Source organism: Macrobrachium nipponense, chromosome 33, assembly GCF_015104395.2.
Source record: "Macrobrachium nipponense isolate FS-2020 chromosome 33, ASM1510439v2, whole genome shotgun sequence".
NCBI lineage: Eukaryota > Metazoa > Arthropoda > Malacostraca > Decapoda > Palaemonidae > Macrobrachium > Macrobrachium nipponense.
In genome coordinates this window covers 47,460,909-47,486,060 of record NC_087219.1, presented here as the reverse complement: position 1 = coordinate 47,486,060, position 25,152 = coordinate 47,460,909, and the positions used below count along the sequence as shown (strand labels likewise).

Sequence of the window (25,152 nt, the reverse complement as noted above, 5' to 3'; positions counted from 1 at the left end):
AGTTTCAGACGGTCCTAACAGATGCTTTCGACTTCTTCCAAGCCAGGAGGAATTGCCGAAAGCACGTTCTGCAGGAGTGCACTATTAGGCACGAGCCTAATAGACTCTTGGCTTCTAGCATGTGGGGAGCGGATCTCTTCCCAGAGTCCGCTGTTAATGAAGTGCACCACGAGGCTGCTAGGCTCAACCAGAGCCTTAGAGCTAGGTGGGGTATTTCGTCAAAGAGGAAACAAGAATCCGTCCCCACTGCTGGTAAGAAACCAAAGAAGGCTGGTAAGAGGTTCCAGCCGTATCAGAAACACCAGCAACAGCAGCAATTTGTGCAGGCCGTCCCGGTTACCCAACAGGGACAACCTGCTAGTTCGAAACAGAACCAGCCCATCCTCCTGTTGTCTCCTCAATCACAGCCGTCGACCTCCTACGCAATCTCGCCGGCCTTCAACCCTACATATGAGGCTCAAGGCTACAAACAACCAAGAGGTAGGGCGAGAGGTTACTTTCACCAGCGTGGCGCAGGAAGGGCGACAAGGAGCAGGCAGTTCAGAGGAGGGCGTGGTGGTCAACCCGCCCATCAACAATGAGGCTCCCCAGGTAGGAGGGAGGCTGTTCCTCTTCCGCCACAGGTGGGGGTTCAGCAATTGGGCACAGAGCATAGTGTCCAAAGGATTGGGTTGGAGTTGGATCAAAGATCCGCCTCCAATCAAATCATTCCACCAAATACCATCAGAGGAATTGACAGATTACGCGGAGGAACTCCTTCAGAAAGGAGCTATTGCGAGAGTCAAGCATCTAAAATTTCAAGGTCGCTTATTCAGCGTGCCAAAGAAAGGCTCAACAAAAAGAAGGGTAATCTTAGACTTGTCAAAGCTAAACTCTTTCATTCGTTGCGACAAGTTCAAGATGCTTACCCTCTCACAAGTAAGGACCTTACTTCCGCGTGGAGCCGTCACATGCTCCATCGATCTTACAGACGCATACTATCATATCCCTATAGCCAGGCACTTCCGCCCATTCCTAGGTTTCAGGCTAGGAAATCAGACATTCTCATTCAAAGTGATGCCCTTCGGTCTGAACGTAGCCCCCATGGTATTCACGAACAAAATAGCAGAAGTGGTTGTACAGCAATTGAGAACTCAGGAATCATGGTAGCAGCATACCTCGACGATTGGTTGATCTGGGCACCAACCGTCGAGGAATGTCTCGAAGCCACCAAAAAGGTAGTTCACTTTCTGGAACATCTGGGGTTCCAGATAAACAAAACGAAATCCAGACTTACCCCGGAGTCTCGTTTTCAGTGGCTGGGAATCCAATGGGATTTGTCTTCCCACAATCTGTCAATTCCAGTGGCCAAACGGAAGGAAATAGCGAAATCTGTCAGGCAATTTCTCAAATGCAAACAAACATCAAGGAGAAACCAGGAGAGAATCCTAGGGTCCCTTCAGTTTGCTTCGGTAACAGATATCCTCCTGAAAGCAAGGCTAAAAGATTTGAATCGAATTTGGCGATCGAGAGCAAACACCAAATCTCGAGACAAGTTGTCAGTAATCCCACAGATCCTCCGCAATCAACTCCGTCCATGGTCAAAAGTAAAGAACTTAGCCAAGAAGGTACCCCTTCAATATCCCCTTCCAGTGTTAACCATTCACACGGATGCCTCCCTGTCCGGGTGGGGGGATACTCTCAGTTCAAACAGGTTCAGGGGACTTGGTCAGTTCAATTTCGCCAGCTTCACATAAACGTTCTGGAAGCAATGGCAGTATTTCTTACCTTGAAGAGACTGCTTCCCCCGAAGAAGTCTCATCTAAGGCTAGTTTTGGACAGTGCAGTGGTAGTTCATTGCATCAACAGAGGAGGGTCCAAATCCAAGCATGTGAATCATGTCATGATAGCCATCTTTGCCCTAGCAAACAAACACAAATGGCATCTGTCTGCCACTCACCTGGCAGGGGTAAGAAATGTGATAGCAGACGCTCTGTCCCGGTCAGTTCCTCTGGAATCAGAATGGTCTCTAGACGACGGGTCATTCCAGTGGATAAGCCTGAGAGTCCCAGGTCTCCAAGTGGATCTCTTCGCCTCACAAGCGAACCACAAGCTCCCTTGCTATGTGGCCCCCAACCTGGACCCTCTGGCTTATGCCACGGACGCCCTGTCGTTGGATTGGAATCAGTGGAGAAAAATTTGTTTTTTCCTCCAGTGAATCTTCTCTTGAAAGTCCTAAGCAACTAAGGTCTTTCAAAGGGATAGTAGCTCTGATTGCACCGGACTGGCCCAAGAGCAACTGGTATCCTCTTCTTCTGGAATTGGGCCTCCGACCTCAACGGATCCCCAATCCCAAGCTATCACAATCAGTACAAATGAGGACTGTGTTCGCTTCCTCAGGAATTCTCCAGACCCTAACTTTATGGACTTCATGAAGTTTGCGGCTAATAAAGATGCTAATATTGATCCACAGAATATTCTCTTCCTAGAATCAGATAAGCGAGAGTCAACCATTAGACAATATAACTCAGCTGTTAAAAAATTAGCATCTTTCCTGAAAGAATCGAACACTACAACCATGACAGTTAATCTAGCTATATCCTTTTTCAGATCCTTGTTTTGGAAAAAGGTTTAGCAGCTAGCACTATTACCACTCATAAATCGGCTTTGAGAAGATCTTTCAAGTAGGTTTTCAGATAGATCTGACTGAATCTTATTTCACGTCTATCCCTAAAGCCTGTGCTAGACTTAGACCTTCTCAAAGGCCTACTGCAGTTTCATGGTTCTTAAATGATGTCCTCAAACTAGCTTCAGATACTGACAACTCGTCTTGTACATTCATAATGCTCCTGAGGAAGACATTATTCTTATTAAGCCTAGCTTCAGGAGCTAGAATTTCAGAACTGTCGGCTCTATCCAGGGATGCGGGTCATGTGGAATTCCTCCTATCAGGAGAAGTTCTACTTGCTCCGGATCGTAGCTTTTTAGCCAAAAATGAGGATCCTCTTGCAAGGTGGGCCCCTTGGAAAGTTATCCCACTTCCCCAGGATCCTTCTCTCTGCCCAGTATCAACTCTTAGAGCCTTTCTATCTCGTACTTCATCAAGATCCTCAGGTGCTCTCTTCATGAGAGAAAAAGGTGGTACTTTGTCAGTAAAAGGTATTAGGCAACAAATCCTTTACTTCATTAAACAAGCCAATCCTGATTCATTCCCAAAAGCACATGATATCAGGGGAGTAGCCACCTCAATAATTACTTTCAACATATGAACTTTGAGGATCTTAAAAAGTATACTGGATGGAAATCCCCGACAGTCTTTAAACGTCATTATCTAAAGTCCTTGGAATCTTTAAAATTTTCAGCAGTAGCAGCGGGAAACATTGTTTCCCCTGATACTGTATAGTAGTCGTAGTACAGATCCAGGTCTCCTTTCTACCTACATCATCCAACATGCCTCACCCTATCGCCATGCTGCTCGGATATCCTAGCCTTAGCCGCTGAATCATAATAGTGGATTGTCCCTTATTTTTTTGCTAGGGACATCCACACTTGTACTGATGGTGTACTTCAGTGTACCTACCCTTATTTTTATGCTAGGGTAGGACACAATGTGTTTGTATATTTTGTAAATAATTTTCAAGTAAATCCCTTTTGTTTATATTACACTGCATCATTGTATTTTACTGTGATTACTGATTTTTAAGTACTTTAAATTACTAACGTTCTGTTATATTACTGTTTAGAATAAGTTAGTCTAAGTACTTAGTTTGTATGCTGTAATTGATTTACTTATATTATATCCATCATTTTACAACTGCTTTTCATTTGTCCCTTTTTCCCATCTTGTCTGTTTCTCTGGTACTCTTTCATAGGCCGACACGAGCTGAGCCCAGAAAAGGCATTTTGACGAAGGAAAAATCTATTTCTGGGTGATTGGCTCGTGTCGCCCTATGAAACCCATATTGTTTTTCCCCCCCATGCAGGACAAGATGTTTTTAGATTAAGGATGTCCGCTAGGGGCGCTGCTGTCCGTGGCGTCCTCTAGTAGTAGTAGTAGCGACTGCATCGCCCGTTGGTATCAGCTCTCTCTTAAGGGGATTCTGATTGGAAGTTCTAATTGGTGAATGTCTCGTGGTAGTGATTCCCACTCGCCCCTATTACCATACCGACACTTCTTTTTAAGAGTGAGCGAGTCAGTTTTACTGACATTTTCTTAATTTTGTTTTTCTCTGGTAATTTTAGATTAATTTTACCTAGAAAGAATGATATTAAGGATCCTTTCATAGGGCGACACGAGCCAATCACCCAGAAATAGATTTTTCCTTCGTCAAAATCCCTTTTTTGTGACACACTGTCTGTGTTTTATTCTTTATTTTGGTGTTCTTATTTATTTTTTACTGTGTTTGGTCTCGTGTGTTCTCTCACATTAAGAAAAAAAAGGACCAAGACCACTGCAAAGTTCATGATTGGCCTCATAACTGATTCATGTCCTCCATTGCAGTAGATCCTCATTCTGTGTGTTCTTCATATGGTGGCAGGGAGCGTACATGTCATTGACCCTGTGAAGAATGTGGTGCCTTGTCTGCTTCCCAGTGGGAGCCCTGTGGTAAGAGACACAGAATGCCTAGGAAAGGTTCCTTAACTTCCATACTGGCATCCATAGTGAAAGGGCAGTCTCTCATGTCACTCTCACTCCGATAGGCTTCCTGTGTCCCTTTGGAGTCACATTGGGAAGGTCCTGCCTTCCCTGCCTCCTTGTTCCCAGTCTCCTGCTCTGGGCAGGATCTCCTTGTGAAAAAGTCATTCTCCCATTGACTCTCACAACCGTTCTTGGACATTAGCATTCCTCATGCTCCCCTCATTGTTCTTGGTCACCTGTTCTAACAGCGACACAGGAACAGACAGGGCTCCCCTTATTGCTTTTCTGTGGGTTCCCGTAGGAGAGCCCATTTGCTTTTTGCGCCTCATTCTGGGTTATTACCCTCTCCTCCAGTGACCCCCTGACAAAGTGGGCCCATTCCTCCTCCCGAGAGAGGCCTCAGACCCCTTCCTCTTTCTAGAGTCTTCTTTTATGTCTACCCCAGGAGGAGAGTGACCATAGCATTGCTGCCACACGATCCCCTCCTTGCTCTTATCCCCAGCCCAATCTGACACCTCCCCAGACTCCATGGCAGTGACTCCCTTGGTCGATATTCCGACATTTTCTCTTTGCCTCTCACCGCTGAAGCCCATTCCTTTGGCAGGACAGGAACAAGCATGAGACTGGGAGCCGGAATTGTGTCATCTTACAAATACAGTAACGTACCTTGTAAGAGACTGTGTCTGCAGAGGCTGTCCTTTAACTTCAAGATGAACAACCTGAAATTGGTGATCATGTGTGCAGTTCACTCAACCTCTTGGCTGGACCTTTAGCAGTGTGCTGTCACTACTTTGATGATGAAAGCACTCCTTGAGGAAGTATGGTCTTGGGTGGGGAGTTTCGTAGTTTCAGGTAGCAAGGTACTCATTTTAATAGCCCATCAAGTCACCAGTGCATTATTTGGGTCACCAAGATTCTTCATATAAGGGACTCTGTCTTCTCCCTGGTGTCAAAATAGGTGTTGCACAAAAGCTTGAACTCATTATAAAAAGGTGCATTCTTCAGATCACAGTTTTCCTTTTCCCTAGGGTCAGTGGAAGGGCCCATAAAAATAAGGAATATTCCTGAAACTTCTTTATTTCCCTGTTGGCCACCTTAAAGCCATCGAAGGGAGGCAGAACACATGTAGCAGCTTTGTCAGGTGCCATTAATTCTTTGATGTTCAGGGTTTGGAGGAAGACTCAACCCCAGAAACCCTGACAGGAATCAACCCTCTCAACCTTTTGGCCCCCATTTTAGGAATATAACAAAAAGAGTGGCCCTTCCAAAGCGAAGTGGAGTAGCGGTGTTTCTCTTGCTACTTTGCTTTGCAAGCAGTAGATCACTGGGCTCACCTAGTGGGTACTCATTCTCTGCCACAGGCACTACCTCCCACATAAAGGGTGAGTGTCCATATGTGAAGTGTGTAGAGTTTGTATCCCTGCAGGAACAAATGACAAATTTTTAAGGTAATTTGCATTTTTCCTAGGTACAGTATATGATCCATAGCATTTCATATAGATTTGATCCATCTCAACCACTTGACTACACTTTTCTTCTGCTAAAGGAACAATTAATAAGAGTTGTTAGGAGAGTGTGGATAACCCCCTCTCTCCTCCATCTCCACTTGTATAACCTCCCTGTTAGTTAGTTGACAGCCAGTCCAGTGCGTACACTGTAGGATATTCCATAAGTTGGAGGCTTCAGTTTGTACCTAGAAAAGATGTACATTACTTTTAAAGGTTTGTCATTTTAGTGAGTGGTTTTGTAATATATTAGTTGCGGAATAAATAATAGATGATAAAATATAGCACAGTACAGTAGTATATGTAAAATGAAAGTGCACTAGTCTGTTATCCTTAATTTTTTATGATTTAGAGATGAGAGTTGATAGTCAGCTCAGTGGTCTGGTTAAACTATTGCAGTATAATTATGTTAATAACTATCTTTTGATTTTTATAGTGATAGTAAGTACTACGTATATTGATATTTGTATATCATTTCTTGTTTTACAGACAGCACCCACTCTCCTTGGTAACCTGCATTGCTTGGCACTAAACCCAAAAGCACAGGATCGCTTGTATCAAGAAATTATGGCACATGTTGATCCTGATGCCCCCATCACTCTCCATACAGTCAACAAATTACATTACATGAAGGCATTCGTCAAGGAAGTCTTCAGGTATTTTCATTATGTGATTTAATGATAATTTGTCTTAGTAATTATGATTGTTTATGTGTAAGTTTAAGATATGTATCCTGTGATTGAACTTAAGAAGGAAGATATGGTGCAGGTTACATTTTTAGGGAAGAGAATATTTAGAAAACATTAAAGAACTGGAAATTGAAATGAGAAGCAGTTCCTAAAGGTCTTTGAAAACTCTTCATCATGGTCATATGCTCTTCATTTTGTCTTTAATACAAATTATGTTTGTGATGATGTTCCTTTTTTTTCTGAGTGGTGTTGGTTACTAAGGAGTCCTTTTTTAGGGTCCTTTCACACAAGGCAAGATGAAAGGTAAGTCAAGTGTACAAGCAATTTGTTACAAGTTACTTGTCATGTGTAAACATTTTATTTGGTGAAAAAAAAAAAATTAGTTTAGAAGCAAGCAAGTTACCATGCAAGCTGAAATGCAAGGGAAGTTAATGGCCAATGGTTCTATTTTGAGGCAACTTGCCCAATCCCCTCACCATTGAGAGTTTAGTGGCTGCTTGCTTGGGCATGTTTAAGTAGGTACGTACATATTTGTTGTTACAGTCTATGTAGCAGAGCCACCTTGTTTATAGGATTTTGGAATCTTGATGGAGAAAGGGTAATTTTACATTGGTTTAGTCTGAGTTTAGGATTAATGTATTTTGACAGTAATGCTTAATTCAGTTTTAGGATAAAGTGGATATTTTATTAGCATACCATGTGAAGTGAATTTCCTATGTGGCTACCCAGGAAATTTGTAAAGGGTTGTGTATAAAAAGTCACGTACAGTATACCTAATTTGAATTTGGTATAGAGCTTAAACTTTTAATACATTTAAGTTAATTCCTCTGGTAATACTAGTAATTTAGTGTGATTATTACAAATATATTGTTTTATAAAAAAAAGAATTTACATTTATGTATATACTATATAGCTGTTGGTTTTTATTTATCTAGTTTTATCTAATTTCTGTTTGCATTAATTTTAGCATTTTGTTTTATATTCAGTACTTATATTAAGTAATGTTACAATCTTGCTTTTAACTGGTTTCCAGCTGGCTCCAGAAGATTTATCCTATTGTTAATACCGAAGGTTTGTTAGCTATGAAAAATACAAATTAATTAAAAATTTGTCATATTTCTTGGAATTCAGATTTCCATATGGTTTTATGCTTATTTGTGCCACCAGCTGTCATACCCTTTACAGGTATTAAAATTAAACAGAGGTAAACGTGTAATGAATGATAAATATTGAATTGTATCTCCTTCCTCCAGAAATTACTTTCACATTTGGTAGTATTTTTTTTTTTTATTGTGAAAAGCAGTCAAGATTTTGTTGCAAGATGCCTTTGGCTACCACCATTTCTTCTCATGCTTTAGCTTTTTTTACTCTAAGGAATATCATTTTTATTCACATAATTGTATACTTGGAGAAGACCCATGTTAGACCTCTTCACTTCCTGGTTCAACAGGAAACTAGAGGTCTACTGTTCATGGTCCCAGATTTGTTCATTGGGAGATTGAATAATGGAGTGCTCCCCCCACCCCCTTTCTTGAATCTCCTGAAGACCCAGGAAAGCTGCCTTGAACTCTGACATGTTGATGTGGAGTTGTTTGTCTTGTATGCTCCGTGCCCCAGAGACCAGGAGCTTTTCGAGAGGAGCACCCAACCTTCGGAGGAGGTGTCTTGAGTACAGGCGCAGATCTGGAGGGGGTGAATTAAGAGAAACTCCCTTTGTCAAGCTCCAAAGTCTTGGGCTGACCCAAGTAGCTCCATGTGGCTGCAAGCTGAGTGACCGAGAGAGATTCCGCCTTAGCACAACCTTCTTCACCAGTCTTGTGTGGAGAGATACCACCAATCACTAGGATCTTTATCGCTTCATGTCTGGAGTCTGTTCAATATCTCTTTCAAGCAAGATCTTTCTTTCAGAGCAGCAACTCAGATGTAACGGTAGTACCTCGGAGGATCTTCATCAGCCGTATACAAGATGAGCCATCTGCTGCTGTGATTGGTGTCATCAAAAGGATTTCTCTCTCCATTCAGAGTTCCTGTTCAGTAGACAAGATCTGAATAGACAAGATCTTTTGGATATTTTTCAAAGCAGAAGTTCTTTCTGTTGATACTGGTGAGAGGCTACAGGGCTGACTTGTGATTGGTTCGTCTGAAGGATGTGGACGTCACTTTGCCTTGAGGATTCTCTATGTGATTCAAGAGCTTTGAGCGGTCTTGTTCGCCTGGGAAACTCAGACCTCCTACTAGGGACCTTACTCTGGTACTGAGTAGTCTCACTCAAGCTCCTTCAAGCCCATGCATCAGTCATCTTGCAGGAAACTGACTTTGGGAATAGTTTTCCTTCTGACCTTGGCTACCTTGGAAGAGTTGCAGCTTCATTATCACGCTCATGACGTAGACTCACAACGGGTTGGGGTCAGTAGCTTTCGAATTTTCTTGGGAATTCCTGTTTAAGACCCTGAGTCCCACGCTTCATGATGACAGCTTTGCCACCTTAGGATGTGGTGTTTGTTATTAGTAACCTTCAAGAGTTTTTGTTTTGACCCATCAAAGCACTGTGTTATTATCTGAAGGTCTCATCACCTAGAGTTTAGGTGCTGTAGACTTTGTTAACACGAGCCAGGTCAAGAAAGAGTTGTCCTATAATACCCTTTCATTTAGCTACACGAAGTGAGTAGGCAAGCCTACTCTTCATCATCAAGTTTTGTGACCAACTAGGCGCATGCAGAAGTGCATGACACCAGAGGATTAGGAACCTCCTTGGCATTTTAGAGGAACTGATGTTATAGAATTTTTAATGCTGGTTCCTGACTGCATCAAACCACTTTCACTTCTACCTGAAGGATATTGCCCACAAATCCTTGGGCACTTTTTTTTCTCCTTGGGTCCAGTGGTGGCTCTTCAACAAGTGTGACTCATGCAGTGCCCCTGGTGGGACAGTTCGTATCTTGGCTAAGGTGATTGTGTGGAGTAGGGAATGGGTAGATGACTGGTCTCTCTTTTTTTTTTTTTTTTTCTCGATACCCAAGGGGCAGTTTGAAGAATAGACACATCATACACTGGAACTGGCTTGATGCAAGTGAGTGTTGCAGCCATAGAGTTACAGCACTCTATATTCCATGCAACTTGCTTCTCAGTTGCTTCAACTTATCTCTCCAACAAGGGAATGAGGAGTGGTGACAAACCAATTTTTTGTGGCCAACATGGTTTGTTGCTAGATCAGATAAAGTTCTTACTGACTTTCTTGTATGCAGGGAAACTGCACGTTTCATTGTATTTAAACCTAGTGGACTGAGCGTTAGATGCTGCGTAGATCCTGCGCAACTGCTCCCCTGAGCTTATGTGAGCAATAAAAAATTACTTTATTTTTACGAACATCAATTCTACTTTGTATAATGTAAATGACAAAATTTAGAGTCAATTGTGTATGTAGACTAACTAATTATACTAAATACTATACAGAAATTACTGATTTAGGAAAGACAGTATTGCAGATTTGATACTAGTGTTACATTTAAATCCAAATTTTTATGATGTATGGTTTGTAAATTGTTTGTACTTTGCATATATTGAAACATTTCAACATGTTTTCTATGTCTTCCTAATGATGTAGTATTCACTTATTCTTGCTACATAGCCTTATTGACTTGTTTTAACCTGTAATAAGTCTTCAGCCTTCCCTTTATAGTATATCACTTTACTCACTTTCTTTTTCACCTTTTCTTATGTACACAAATCCAACACCTCTTTAACATTCTGAATGCCTTTTCTGAACAGTGTTTTTATTTCAATTGCAGGCGTGCGATTTAAGCATGATTTGAATTAAAAGTTGGTTTTAGATTAAAACAGTTTGTTACAACCAGTATTTATAAAATGTAAAGAAAATGTAGATATGAAAAATTCACTTCCATAGAGGGGTCCCACGGAGACTCAGAGCTCATGGGCAAGTGGAGACGTGCTTCTCTACTTAGCTTGCACACTGCATCTTCAGAGGGTCCCGGGTTTAAGGGTTAATTGCTCTTCTAGGGAAAGCATTTCTGATCTCTGGTTCATATGGGTAAAAGATCTAATATTCTTCTTTTTGGTTTTTATGAGCCCTTTCTTGAAAATTTGCACCTTCCAATAGGCCACCCCAATTTTGCTGGCCGTAAGGAGACACACTTTATTTCCCCTGAAGTACTGTCAGTCTAATCACTCATTTGTCTTAATATTTGCTGGACATCATTTCTAACCATCTAACATTACTCTGAAATAAATGGAATATACAGAAATTATCACACTTGGTGTCAAGTCAAATGAGCATAAAAAGTAACATCCTTCAGTATAGTTAAGACAAATAACAATTGGCAAAATGGTACAACTTTGTTTGTCAACAAAAAAATTACGGCTGTATCATTTTTCATATTTTCAATGTAAATAGAATATGTTACTAGCTTTATTTTCTGACAAAGAACATATTCCTAGGAATCCTAGTTTCAAAATTATTGTTTTAAAAAATGCATCTCCACTGGGCTGTTCGTCCCAATCGGGCCCCTTACCCTTATTGATGTTTTTGAACAGTTACTTAACCTGTCGCCTCGACATTTGCTACTGCCAGACATACATTTTTTTTTATACAGTGGGGCCTCGCTTAGTTGCGGTTCAGCAATCACAAATTCAGTTAATCACAGGTTTTTCCTTGAACCACTTCTCAGTCTATATTGCTGGTATGAATTGCAGCATCGCGGGCTTGTCGTGGTAGGCTAAGCCTCGTCCGGTTCCGATAACCAGCAAATGCATTAACAGATTCACATTATGATATTAACCCTTTAACGCCGAAGGGGTATAATAAAAATCGTCTCCTGTTTGCCGGCGGGGTCTGGGAGTGAGTGCCAAAGCGGAAAAAATGTTTTTTTCAAAAAATCACAGCACGCTTAGTTTTCAAGATTAAGAGTTCATTTTTGGCTCCTTTTTTTGTCATTATGTGAAGTTTAGTATGCAACCATCAGAAATGAAAAAAATATCATTATCATATATAAATAATGGGATATATGATAGCGCAAAAACAAAATGTCATATGTAATTGTATTCAAATCGCGCTGTGAGCAAAACGGTTAAAGCTAACGAGTTAATTTTTTTCCATTGTATTGTACACTACATTGCGATCATTTTGGTATATAACACATTGTAAAATGACCAAGGCAACACAGAGAAAATTTTATCACAAAATGATGCGTGCATTCGTAACGCGCGGATGTAAAAAAAAGCTGTTTTATACATGAACTTTCCTGTCAGATATATACTTAGCTTACGTCTCTGACGTCACGACAGAATTCAAAACTCGCATCACACGCGACAGGTAGGTCAGGTGATCTACCTTACCCGCCGCTGGGTGGCGGTTGTATGAACCAATCCCCCTTTCCAGCCAGATTTTCTCTGTCGCCGGTTTCGACTACACCTGTGGTCGTTACCTCCTGATAGTTTAATTCGTTTCTCGTTGCCTTGGATATCTTTGGACTGACTTTCGGTGAAGCACCTGATCTTGTTGGCTTGGCATACGCGCTTGTGGATTGTTTTTGGATATTGGTTTGGATTTTTCTTTGATTTCAAGATGTCTGATGTAGAGGTTAAGAAATCTTCTATGTTTAGGGTGTGTTCTATGGATGAATGCAAGGTGAGGCTACCGAAAGCAGCGGTAGATCCACACACAGTATGTTTGAAGTGTAGGGGTAATGAATGTTCTTTTATTAACCCGTGTAATGAATGTGAGAAGTTGGATGAGGGTGAATGGAAGTCTCTGTCTTCCTACTTGAGGAAGTTGGAGAAAGACAGGGTTAGAAAGGCTTCGTCTAGAAGTTCTAGTACGTCTCGTGTCAGCGAGTTAGAAGTAGATAATCCTGTCGTAGCACTAGATCCTTCTCCCGTTTCAGCTTCTGCTCCCTGCATCGAACCCGAAGATACGCCTTCGGAAGTGGCAACCATGAGAGCCACGATCCTTAGCATGGAGAAGAAAATTAGTTCGTTGCAAGGTAAGAGTGATAGTGCAAGTGAATTGTGCAGTGCCCCCAGTGCAGTGGAGGGTGCGTCTGATCGACTCCTTAATGCTTCCAGGCCTAGACCTCTTCCAGACTCCCAGTCCCAGCGGAGGAGGAAAGTCAACAGCCGCAGGAAGGTTAGGGAGAACCCCCACCGGTCAGGCGTCCCCTCAGTAGATCATGATGCTCGTTCCCAGGCTGCCTTAATTCGCGCCAAGAAGGAGGTTTTGCGACAGTGCTTCTCTTCTTTTTCATCGCCTTCGCCTAGAAGAGGATGGAGCGCCTCGGATACCTCTCACCGTTGAAGAGAGCCTGGAAGGCGCCTTGCGCCCTACCTTCCAGCCTGGAGTGTTTTCCGGGGGAGCCTGAGGTGGTCATCAAGAAGGCCAGGAGGGATCAGGAGTACTCGCCTTAGAGTAGCCTTCGAACCTCGTCCCCTGTGGAGGAGTTTGTTAGATCTCCGGCTCTGATTCTTGCGGGGCTGCAAGCTCAGATTTCGGCTCTTGCTGGCTCCTTGGGGGGAGGTGCTCGTCGTAAGAAGGACGTCTCTTTTCCTGTCAAGAAGTCTAGGCTACCACCTCCTGGTTTGCCTTTTCAGTCGGAGTCTGCTCTCTCTCCTGTACCAGCGGATAGAGTGAGGCGCTCTTTCCTTGGCAGACGCCAGTCGTCTTCCAGGCGCCAATCGCCCAGGAAGCTCTCTCCTGGCGACATCATTTCTCCCGTGGAACGGGATCAAGTTTCAAGTAGGCGCTCTTCTAAGGATAAGCGCACGGCTTCTACATCTCGCTCCTTTCCGAAGAGCCTTCAATCTCCGGATAAGAGAGCCTCCCCCTGCATGGACACTTCTCGTGACAGGCTCTCTCCTTTTGTCAGACGACTAGAGCCTGGTAGGCGCTACTCCCCAGGTAGCCGCTCTCCTGCTGACAATCTTTGTGATCAAGATAGGCGCTACTCTCCTGGTAGGCGCTATTCGCCTGTTAGCCGCTCTGTTCCTGTCAGGCGCAAAGAGCCCGAAAGAAGCCTCTCTTCTGGTAAACAAGCTTTTACAGAGACCCACGCTTCTCGATCCAGGTATTTGGATCCTGGTAGACGCCTGTCACCTAGTAGGCGCTCTTCTCCAGGGATTCGCTCTCCTGTTAGTAGGCACCAAGAGCCTAGCAGGCGCTCCTCTCATTTCAGGCGCAGTTCGCCAGGCAGCGGCTCTCCTCTTGACAGGCGCATAGAGTCTGGTAACGCCATGGAAACGACATCCTCAGTGTTGGCGGCTCTTTGTCCAGGGATTATATGGTGTCCCTAGATCTTCAGGACGCTTACTTCCATGTGCCGATCCATCCTTCTTCAAGGAAATACCTCAGGTTCATGATGGGAGGAAGGATATTCCAATTCAGGGCCTTGTGCTTCGGCCTATCAACAGCCCCTCAGGTTTTCACAGGACTAATGAAAAATGTAGCAAGATGGCTACATTTGGAGGGAGTGAGGGTGTCCCTTTACTTGGACGATTGGCTTATCAGAGCCAAGTCACAGAAAAGATGTTTGGAGGACCTACAAAAGACCCTTTTCATGGCGAGTTCTCTGGGACTTTTGGTGAACTTCCAAAAGTCTCAGTTAATCCCCAGTCAAGACCGTATCTATCTGGGGATTCGGATGGTTTCTCTGGATTTTCGGGTTTTTCCATCACCAGAAAGGATAGCCCGATGTTCAGAGAAAGTCACAGCCTTTCTAGAGAAAGACGTATGCACAGCGAGGGAGTGGATGAGTTTGCTGGGGACACTCTCCTCGTTGGAGCAATTCCTTTCTCTAGGAAGGTTGCACCTCAGACCTCTCCAGTTCTTTCTACATCGGAACTGGCGTTGTCTTTCTCAAAGCCTAGAGTTCTCCTTCAAGATTTCAAGAGAAATCAAGAAGGACCTCTCTTGGTGGGCGAACCCTCTCAGGTTTGCAGAAGGGATGTCCCTTCACATACCGAACCCCAACCTAGTGTTGTTTTCCGACGCGTCGGAAACAGGTTGGGGAGCGATGCTCGGCTCAAGAGAAGTGTCAGGCACCTGGAAGGAGGAACAGGTGACCTGGCACATCAACAAGAAAGAGCTGATGGCTGTTTGGCTTGCTTTGAAAGCATTCGAGCCCTACGTCCTAGCTTCGACAGTTCAGATAAACTCGGACAACACCATGGCCCTGGCATACATCAGGAAGCAGGGGGAAACTCACTCCTTCTCCCTGTACGAGACAGCAAAAGACCTTCTGCTGTGGGCGGAGGAAAGGAAGATCAGTCTCCTTACCAGGTTCGTACAGGGAGAAAAGAACGTCAGAGCAGACCTCCTGAGCAGGAAAGATCAAGTCCTGCCGGCGGAGTGGACTCTTCACAAGGATGTTTGTCAGGACCTGTGGAGATTATGGGGCAGGCCTCACATAGACCTCTTCGCCACAGCCAAGAATGCGAGGATAGACAACTACTGCTCTCCTATATCAGACCCGAGGGCAGTGTCAATAGATGCCTTTCTCCTAGATTGGAAAGGCCTAGACACGTATGCTTTTCCTCCCTTCAAGATACTGGGAGAAACTCTCAAGAAGTTTGCAGCATCGGAAGCAGCAAGGATGACGTTGATAGCTCCTTTCTGGCCCGCACAAGTCTGGTTCACAGAGGTACTGGAATGGTTAGTAGACATTCCGAGATCCCTGCCACAGAGGATCGATCTGCTCAGACAACCCCACTTCGACAGGTATCACAGAAACCTCCCCGCTCTCGGTCTGACTGGCTTCAGACTGTCAAAAGTTTGGTCAGAGCAAAAGGGTTTTCTACAAGAGCTGCAACGGCTATCGCAGCAGCAAAGAAGGCCCTCTACCCTTAGAGTCTACCAATCGAAGTGGGGACGTCTTTCGGCGGTGGTATAGGAACCATCACCTTTCCTCTTCCAGTACCTCTGTAATCCAAATAGCAGACTTCTTACTTTTCCTTAGGGAAAAAGGTGGACTGGCGGTATCAACCATTAAAGGATATCGTAGCATGCTGGCTGCAGTGTTTAGGCACAGAGACCTAAACATTTCAGAAAACAAAGACCTTCATGATCTAATAAGATCCTTTGAAACATCCAAGAAGGTTTCGTCAGAGATTCCGAGTTGGAATCTGGATGTAGTACTGCGTTTCCTTAGGTCCCCTAAGTTCGAACCGCCTCAGTCTGCCTCTTTTAGAGACCTCACGAGAAAGACACTTTTTCTCATGGCCTTGGCTTCCGCCAAAAGGATTAGTGAGCTCCATGCCCTAGAAGGGAGAGTGGGGTTCAAAGGAGATGCAGCGATCTGTGCCTTCCTGCCTTCGTTCTTGGCCAAGAACGAGAACCCCTCAAATCCTTGGCCTAGGAGTTTTGAAATCTAAGGTTTATCTGCCCTAGTAGGGGAGGAAGCAGAGAGGTCGCTTTGCCCAGTACGAAGTCTAAAGTTTTATCTTCAGAGGAAGAAGAAACTTAAGGGCAATGATGTTAGCCTTTGGTGCTCTGTAAGAGATCCAAGGAGGACTTTATCTAAGAATGCGCTTTCTTTCTTCATCAGAAGCCTGGTGAAAGAAGCACATGTGACATATGATGAAAGTCAATTCAAGCTCCTGAAGGTCAAAGCTCATGAGGTAAGAGCTATTGCCACTTCATTGACTTTCAATAAGAACATGTCTTTAATTAATATTATGAAAGCGACATTCTGGCGTTGCAACTCGGTCTTCGCGAACCACTATCTGAGAGACGTCAAAATCACGTATGAAAAGTGCTTTGCGTTAGGCCCATACGTATCGGCGGATTCGGTGCTGGGGCAGGGAGCTGAGACATATCCTTTGTAGTGTATTTTTCCCCCTTGTTTAGTTTCGTAAGTTTTTTGGTTGTTTGAAAGAGCATGCGGGTAGGCATCTCTTTCATGTCGTATGTCTAACAAAGATTAGATTGGTTAGGTGATCGGTTTATGTTTGAGCTCCTTGCAATAATAGTGGTTAGGTTCTGTCATATAAGAGGGCGAATCCCCTTTGACAAGATCCTGCTTGGATTCTATCAAGTAAGCGGATACCAAATCCCTTTGATAGACCCAAAGAGTCTGTCAGCTGTAGGTCACGCCCTCGCTGAAGCTCTTCAGGCAACGCAGACTAATAGACAGTAACTATGAAGTCTTCTGCCTAAACAGGTAAGAACCAAGGTTTTATTTTACATCCTACAACAGGTGTTGTTTCCCCTTTTTTCCATGTTAGTATTGCTGTCTCTTACCCTCCACCAAGGGTGTCAATCAGCTAAGTATATATCTGACAGGAAAGTTCATGTACAAAAATGTTATTGTTAGTATACAATAAGGTTTTGTACATACTTACCTGGCAGATATATACTTAGCTTACGTCTCTGACGTCACGACAGCATTCAAAACTCGCAGCACACGCGACAGGTAGGTCAGGTGATCTACCTTATCCACTGCTGGGTGGCGGTTGTATGAACCAATCCCCCTTTCCAGCCAGATTTTCTCTTCCACCTGTCTCCTGAGGGGAGGCTGGGTGGGCCATCAATCGTATATATCTGCCAGGTAAGTATGTACAAAACCTTATTGTATACTAACAATAACATTTTTGTACATGAAAACTTACCCAGCAGATATATACTTAGCTATAGACTCGGTCATCCCGACAGAATTTCAAAACTCGCGGCACACGCGACAGGTAGGTCAGGTGATCCACCATTCCCGCCGCTGGGTGGCGGGATCCGGAACCATTCCCGTTTTCTAAGACAGATTTTCTCTGTCGCTTGAGCGGACAACATCTGTTGTTCGTTCCTCCATTTTGGATTTCTACTCGTTTGCCGAGAATTTGGATTGGTTTTTTGGTGACGTATTCTGTTTTTTCTCTGGCTTGGCATACGCTTATTGTGGACTGTTTTTCGACTTTGATTTTGAGTGCTCTTTCACGATGTCTGACGCTAAGGCTTCACCTATGTTTAGGGTTAGTAATAGGGAAGATTGTAAGGTTAGGCTGCCGAAATCGTCGGTAGACCCTCATAATGTTTGCTCTAAATGTAGAGATAATGAATGTTCAATTAACAACACCTGTATTGAGTGCGAAAATTTAACAGAGCTTGAGTGGAAGGAGTTATCATCTTATGTTAGGAAACTTGAGAGGGATAGAATCAGGAAAGCTTCAGTTAGATCATCAAGTAGATCTTGTTCTCTAGAACAAGACTTTCATAACTCTCCTGTTACTAACGTTTTTCCCTTAGCCGCAGCTGCTTCTCCCGGTACTGAATCCAAGGATTCTTCCTCTGAAAGGGAAAATGTTAAAGCTTCTATCAAGAAACTTCAAGCTCAGTTACGAGCGTTAAACGAAGGTAAGAGTGGTGATAGTGATTTGTGCAGTGTCCCCAGTGGACCACAGTTGCTCCTAGGTCTAGACCGCTTTCAAACTCCCAGGACCAAGGGAGGAGGAATGTCAAAAGCCGCAGGGAGGATGCAGAACATCCCCAATGGTCAGGCGTCCCTTCGGCAGATCCTGATGTAGCGTCCCAGGCTGCCTTGGATAGCCGCAGAAACGGCATCCTAAGGGAGTGTTTTTCGGCCTCGGATTCTTCCTCTCCTAAACGAGGATGGAGTTCTGCCTCTCAATCGCGCCCTTTGAAGAGAGCCTGGAAGGCGCCCAAAGGAGACGCGGCTGATTCTAGCCCAGAGCGTTTTCCTGAGATTTGGCCCTCAGATCCTAAGAAGGCGAGACAGGAGGAGTCCTCTCTTCAGGATCCCACGAAGAAGTTCCTGATCAACCTGCAGGAGCAGTTATCCTCTCTGGTAGGCTCCTTCACCAAGGATTGAACAAGGAGGAAAGATGTTTCTCTCCCTGTTAAGAGTTCCTCTAAGCGCCCCTCTTCGGCTAGGAGAGAGCCCTCACACTCTCCAAGGCGATTATCTCCTTCTTCTAGAGACTCTTTGGACAGGAGTTTTTCTCCTGACAGGCGAATCCTTTCGCCTTGTAGGCGCTCTTCCCCAAGAAATAAGCGCCCTCCTTTAGACAAGGTTTTGAAGCCGAACAGAAGCGCCTCAATTCATCGTCAGGAAGTGCGTAGCCGCTCCCCTTCTAGACGCCTAGAATCGAGCAGGAGTCTCGATCGGTTCAGGTTCAAGGAACCGGAAGAGAACCTAGATCAGTACAAGCATCAGGATCCTTTGGGACTGCAGGACCAAGAGTGGAACCAGGAGTCAGTCAGGCGCAAGGATTCAGTCAGACTACAGGAGTCAGTAGGGCGCCAAGAGCCTTTCAAGCTCCAGGATTCAGGGCGCCAGGAGTCAGTTAGATGTCAGGAGTCAGGGCGCCAGGAGTCAGTTAGGCGTCAGGAGTCAGGGCGCCGGGATCCTCTCAAGCGCCTTGAGTCAGGGCGCCAAGAGCCTATCAAGCGCCAGGAGTCTTGTGGACATCAGATAAATAGGCACCAAGAGCCTAGTAGGTGCAAGAATGGTTTTGACTGCCAGGAGCCTCATTCTTCCTATGTGACTAGGAATTTTTCTCCTCCTTCGACGGCAAATAGGAATTTGTCGAAGATTCAGCGCACTCCTTCTCGGGAAAGGAGTACTTCTCCCGGGAAGAGCCCTATCACTTCCAAACGGTCTCCTTCAGTTGGGCCTTTGGAAGAAGTTTCGGACGATGAGAAGCCCGTAGATGTAGCAGTCTCAGACTACAAGAGGCTCTCACTTCTGCTTCTCAAGGAGTTCGGAGACTCCCTTCATCCTGCTGATCCTCCCTCACCAGGATCACTAATGTCCAGCACCAGGACTCATAAGTCTTCATCGTTCGTTAAGATGCGCCCTGCATTATGCATGAAGAAGGCTTTAAAGAACTTTACGGAATGGCTAGCTTCAAGAAGGGAAGCTGGTAAAACAGTTTTTTCCTGTCCTCCTTCCAAATTAACAGGAAAACTTGGGAGGTGGTACGAGACCAAAAAGCCCATGGGATTAGGCCTCCCATCATCCGCAGACGCTGATTTTGCCTCTTTGGTAGACGCATCCAGGAGGAAGTCTTTGCTTTCTGCAAAGGCAACATGGGGCATGTGCGAATTGGACCATCTTCTAAAGGGCCTCTTCAAGACTTTAGAAGTCTTCAATTTTATGGACTGGGCCTTGGGAGCATTAGCCAAGAGAGCCCAAGACACGGATTTCGTCTCTATGGAAGAGCTTTCAAGTGTTGTGGCTTGCCTGGATAGAGCAGTTATGGACAGCTCAGTGGAAGTTGCCTCTCTGTTTGGAACAGGAGTGTTAAAGAAGAGATCGGTCTTTAGTTCTTTTCTAGCAAGAGCCGTATCGCCTCTACAAAGATCCTCTCTTTTTATCGCTCCTCTTTCCTCACATCTGTTCCCGCAGGAGACGGTTAAGGAGGTAGCAAAATCCTTAAGGGAAAAAGCAACTCAAGATCTCCTCACACATTCTGCTAAGAAGTTTAGACCCGCCGTTCCTATTGAAAAAAGAGAGAGACCCTCTTTTGTGCAGCCCTTTCGAGGTGCCTCCACTTCTAGAACCCCTCTTAGAGGTCGCAGACCAGAACGGAGGAGTAGACCATCTAGAGGGTCCTTCGGGAAATCTAGATGAACAGAGAGTCCTCCAGACAAAAGTAGGCGCCAGACTACTCCATTTTGCAAAAGTCTGGGCGCAGAAGGGAGCGGATTCTTGGTCCCTCTCGATCCTGAAAAAAGGATATTTGATATCCTTCAGGGAAAATCCTCCCTTGACGACAACTCCAAGGGAGTTGAGTGCAAGATACTCAGATCCAGGTCGAAGGCTAGCTATTCTTCAGGCAGTGGAACAGATGATATCGAAAGAAGCGGTAGAGCTGGTACAAGATCTCCAGTCTCCAGGATTTTACAATCAGTTGTTCCTGGTACCAAAAGCATCGGGGGGATGGAGACCGGTGCTAGACATCAGTGCCCTGAATTTCTTTGTTATGAAAAAGAAATTCTCGATGGAGATGTCTTCCTCTGTTCTGTCTGCTCTTCGTCCAGGGGACTGGATGGTGTCCCTGGACCTTCAGGATGTGTATTTCCATGTGCCAATTCATCCGGCATCACGGAAATACCTAAGATTTATGTTTCAAGGGAAAGTTTTTCAGTTCCGAGCGATGTGTTTCAGACTTTCGACTGCCCCTCAAGTCTTCACGGACATCATGAAGAACGTAGCTTATTGGCTACATCTGGAAGGGATCAGGATCTCACTATATCTAGACAATTGGCTAATAAGAGCCCAATCGGAGAAACAATGTCTGGAGGACCTTTACTTAACTCTGAACTTGACAAAGTCCCTGGGACTTTTAGTCAATCTCGAGAAATCCATGCTGACTCCCCAGCAAAGCATTGTCTGTCTGGGGATTCAGATGGATTCTCGGGATTTTCTAGCGTATCCTTCGCAGGAAAGGAGAGAACGCTGCTTGGAAAAGGTGGCAGTCTTCTTAAGGAAAGAACATTGTTCCGCGAGGGAATGGATGAGTCTACTGGGGACCCTCTCCTCGATGGAACAGTTTGTTTCCATAGGAAGACTACACCTCAGACCCCTTCAATTTTACCTGAAGGAGAAATGGGATTGGAAGTCTCAAGAACTGGGAGAAACCTTTCCAATCTCGAAGAGAATCAAGGAAAATCTCCTCTGGTGGTTAGATCCACAAAAACTAAGCAAGGGAATCTCCCTTCACTTAAAGAACCCTCGCCTAGTGTTATTTGCAGACGCCTCAGATTCAGGGTGGGGAGCAACCTTAGGTTCGAAAGAAGTGTCAGGCACTTGGGAAGGAGAACAAGTGTCCTGGCACATAAACAAGAAAGAACTAACAGCCATTCATCTGGCTCTAGTTCATTTCGAGGAACAGGTCTCAGGTCTGGTGGTTCAAATTCACTCGGACAATACAACAGCCCTTGCATATATAAAGAAACGGGGGGGACGCATTCCTTCTCCCTGTACGAGTCAGCAAAGGATCTGCTGATTTGGGCTCAGGAAAGGAAAATCTCTCTTCTCACAAGGTTTGTGCAGGGAGAGAGAAATGTCCGTGCGGATCTGTTGAGCAGAAAAGACCAAGTCCTACCCACGGAATGGACACTCAATCTTCAGGTTTGCCAACAACTTTGGCATCTGTGGGGAAGACCCAATATAGACCTGTTCGCGACCAACAAGAACTACAGGCTGGAAAATTATTGCTCCCCGATCTCGGATCTGCAAGCGGTAGCCGTAGACAGCTTTCTGCTAGATTGGGCAGGTTTAGATACGTACGCCTTCCCTCCTTTCAAGATAGTAGGGGAAGTGTTGAGGAAGTTCGCCTGCTCAGAGGGAACAAAAATGACCCTAATCGCTCCCTTCTGGCCAGCTCTCGATTGGTTCACAGAGGTACTGGAGTGGATAGTAGATTTTCCAAGATCGCTTCCACTAAGGAGCGATCTTCTCAAACAGCCCCACTTCGACAGATTTTACAAGAACCTCCTCGCTCTAAGTCTGACTGCCTTCAGATTATCGAAGGACTCGTCAGAGCAAGGGGTTTTTCGCGCGAAGTTGCGAAGGCTATTGCAAGAGCCAGAAGAGTTTCCACCTCTAAAGTGTATCAGTCGAAGTGGGAGTTGTTTAGAAGATGGTGTAAGAGTAAGAAAATATCCTCTTCCAGTACCTCTGTAGCTAAGATTGCTGATTTTCTTCTCTATTTGAGGAAGAGTTGTAACCTGGCAGTATCAACAGTGAAAGGTTACAGAAGTATGCTGGCCTCAGTTTTTAGACATAGAGGTCTAGATCTAACAAACAATAAAGATCTTCATGACTTAATAAGGTCTTTTGAAACCACAAAAGACCAGAAGATTAAGAGACCTAGCTGGAACTTGGATGTGGTCCTTAAGTTCCTAATGTCAGAAAAGTTTGTACCTTCTCATACAGCTTCATTTAGAGACTTAACTAGAAAGTCCTTATTTCTCTTCGCATTAGCAACAGCTAAGAGAGTTAGCGAGTTACAAGCGTTGGAAGGTAGAGTTGGTTTTAGGAAGGATTCAGCGGTTTGCTCCTTTAAACCACTTTTCTTAGCTAAGAACGAAAAATCCCTCAAAACCATGGCCTAGAAGCTTTGAGGTAAAAGGACTTTCTTCACTAACAGGAAAAGAACTAGAGAGGACTTTGTGTCCAGTCAGGGCACTCAAGTTCTACCTGAAGCAAAAAGCGTTATTAGGAGGTACAGAAGAAAGTCTTTGGTGCTCGGTAAAAGATCCTAAAAGAACTATTTCAAAGAATGCCCTAACGTTCTTCATAAAGGATGTGATAAAGGAAGCTCACCTTACATGCAATGAAGAGCACCTCAAGATTCTCAGAGTAAGAGCACATGAAGTGAGAGCCATAGCTACGTCAATGGCCTTTCACAAAACCTGGTCTCTTCAGGCTCTAATAGAGTCAACGTTTTGAAGATGTAACTCTGTGTTCGCCTCCAATTATCTAAGAGACGTAAAAATTTCTTACGAAAAGTACTTTGCTCTGGGAGCGTATGTTTCTGCGGATTCAGTGCTGGGAGAGGGAGCTGAGGCTAATCCTTCTTAACTTAGTTTAGTATTATAATTTTTCTTTCGGTTATTGGTGGTTGTTTTTATTGGTTGATTGTCAGAGGGAATAGGGGACCCTCTTGCAATTCTTAGTTTATAACAGTACTAACATGGTCAGGTGATCGGGATTGGCTTCAGTGCTCCTTGTGTTTACTTATTGGAACCTTAACTCTGTCATGTAAGAGGGCTAGTCCCCATTGATATGACATAGGTAAAGGCTCTACCATGTAAGTGGGTCATCCCCCATTGGTACGATCCAGAGTAGGCTCTGTCGCGTAAGCGGGCTAGCCCCCATTGACACGATCCAAAGAGTTATCCAGCCATAGGTCCATACCTCACTGGGACTCTTGAGGCAGGCAAACTCATAAGACAGTAGTCATGAAGTCTTCAGCCCAATCAGGTAGGAACCATGGATTATTATATCCAAGAACATATGTTGTTTTTTCCCTGTTTTTAATGTATTTATTATAATTATTATGATTATGATTAAGCTGTCTCTTACCCTCCACCAAGGGTGCCAATCAGCTAAGTATATATCTGCTGGGTAAGTTTTCATGTACAAAAATGATATTGTTAAGATACAATAAAGTTTTGTACATACTTACCTGGCAGATATATACTTAGCTATAGACTCGGTCGTCCCGACAGAATTTCAAAACTCGCGGCACACGCGACAGGTAGGTCAGGTGATCCACCATTCCCGCCGCTGGGTGGCGGGTTCCGGAACCATTCCCGTTTTCTAAGACAGATTTTCTCTTCCACCTGTCTCCTGAGGGGAGGATGGGTGGGCCATTAATAGTATATATCTGCCAGGTAAGTATGTACAAAACTTTATTGTATCTTAACAATATCATTTTTCAAAAATTCACCATAAATCGAAATATTGTGCTAGAGACTTCCCGTTTGTTGCAAAATGAAGGTAATTGATTGAATATTACTAGACTGTAAGTGTTGTAGCTTACAATTGCAGTTTTCGACCATTTTGATCGAGTTACAGTTGACCAAAGGACAAATTTTTTCTATTTATCGTTTTTTATATGAAAATATTTCAAAACTAATAAAAGCTATAACCATGAGTTATTTTTGTTGTATTCTACATGAAATTGCGCACATTTTCATATATAAAACTTTATGTAACAGCTAATTTAAAATGGTGCAAACATTACGACAATCGGACAAAAAAATTTACGTATAATTTTTTCGGAAGTTGCTGCGCTGACGTAAGGAAAAAGTTTATTTCATAAATTCACCATTAATCGAAATATTGTGTTAGAGACTTCCAATTTTTTGAAAAATAAAGGCAAATGATTGAATATTACTAGAATGTAATAGTTTTAGCTTACAATTGCGTTTTTCGACCATTTCGGTCGAGTCAAAGTTAACCGAAGGTTGAAATTTTGGCACTTATCATAATTTATATGAAAATATTGTAAAACTGATATAGGCTACAACCATGGGTTGTTTTTTGTTGTATTCTACATGTAATTGCGCACATTTTCATTTATAAAACTTTATGTAACGGCTAATTTAAAATGGTGCAAACATTACAACAATCGAACGAAAAAATTTCTGATTTTTTTCGGAAGAGTTACTGCGCGGACGTAAGGAAAATTTTTTTTTCATAAATTCACCATAAATCAAAATATTGTGCTAGAGACTTCCAATTTGTTGCAAAATAAAGGTAAATGATTGAATATTACTAGAATATAAGAGTTTTAGCTTACAATTGCATTTTTTTACCATTTCGGTCGAGTCAAAGTTGCCCGAAGGTTGATATTTTGGCACTTATCGTTA

The 25,152-nt window shown here is 43.8% G+C and overlaps 1 protein-coding gene across 2 annotated transcripts in view; it reads left to right on the top strand.

Moving 5' to 3' along the window:
* The window catches only part of LOC135203154 (probable cytochrome P450 CYP44), a 168,037-nt gene that overhangs the window by 82,329 nt on the left and 60,556 nt on the right, over positions 1-25,152 (top strand). For both annotated transcript variants that reach the window (XM_064232830.1, XM_064232831.1), the window contains exon 8: positions 6,613-6,779. In XM_064232830.1, the coding sequence (XP_064088900.1) occupies positions 6,613-6,779 (167 nt within the window). The remainder of the gene's footprint in view (positions 1-6,612; positions 6,780-25,152) is intronic.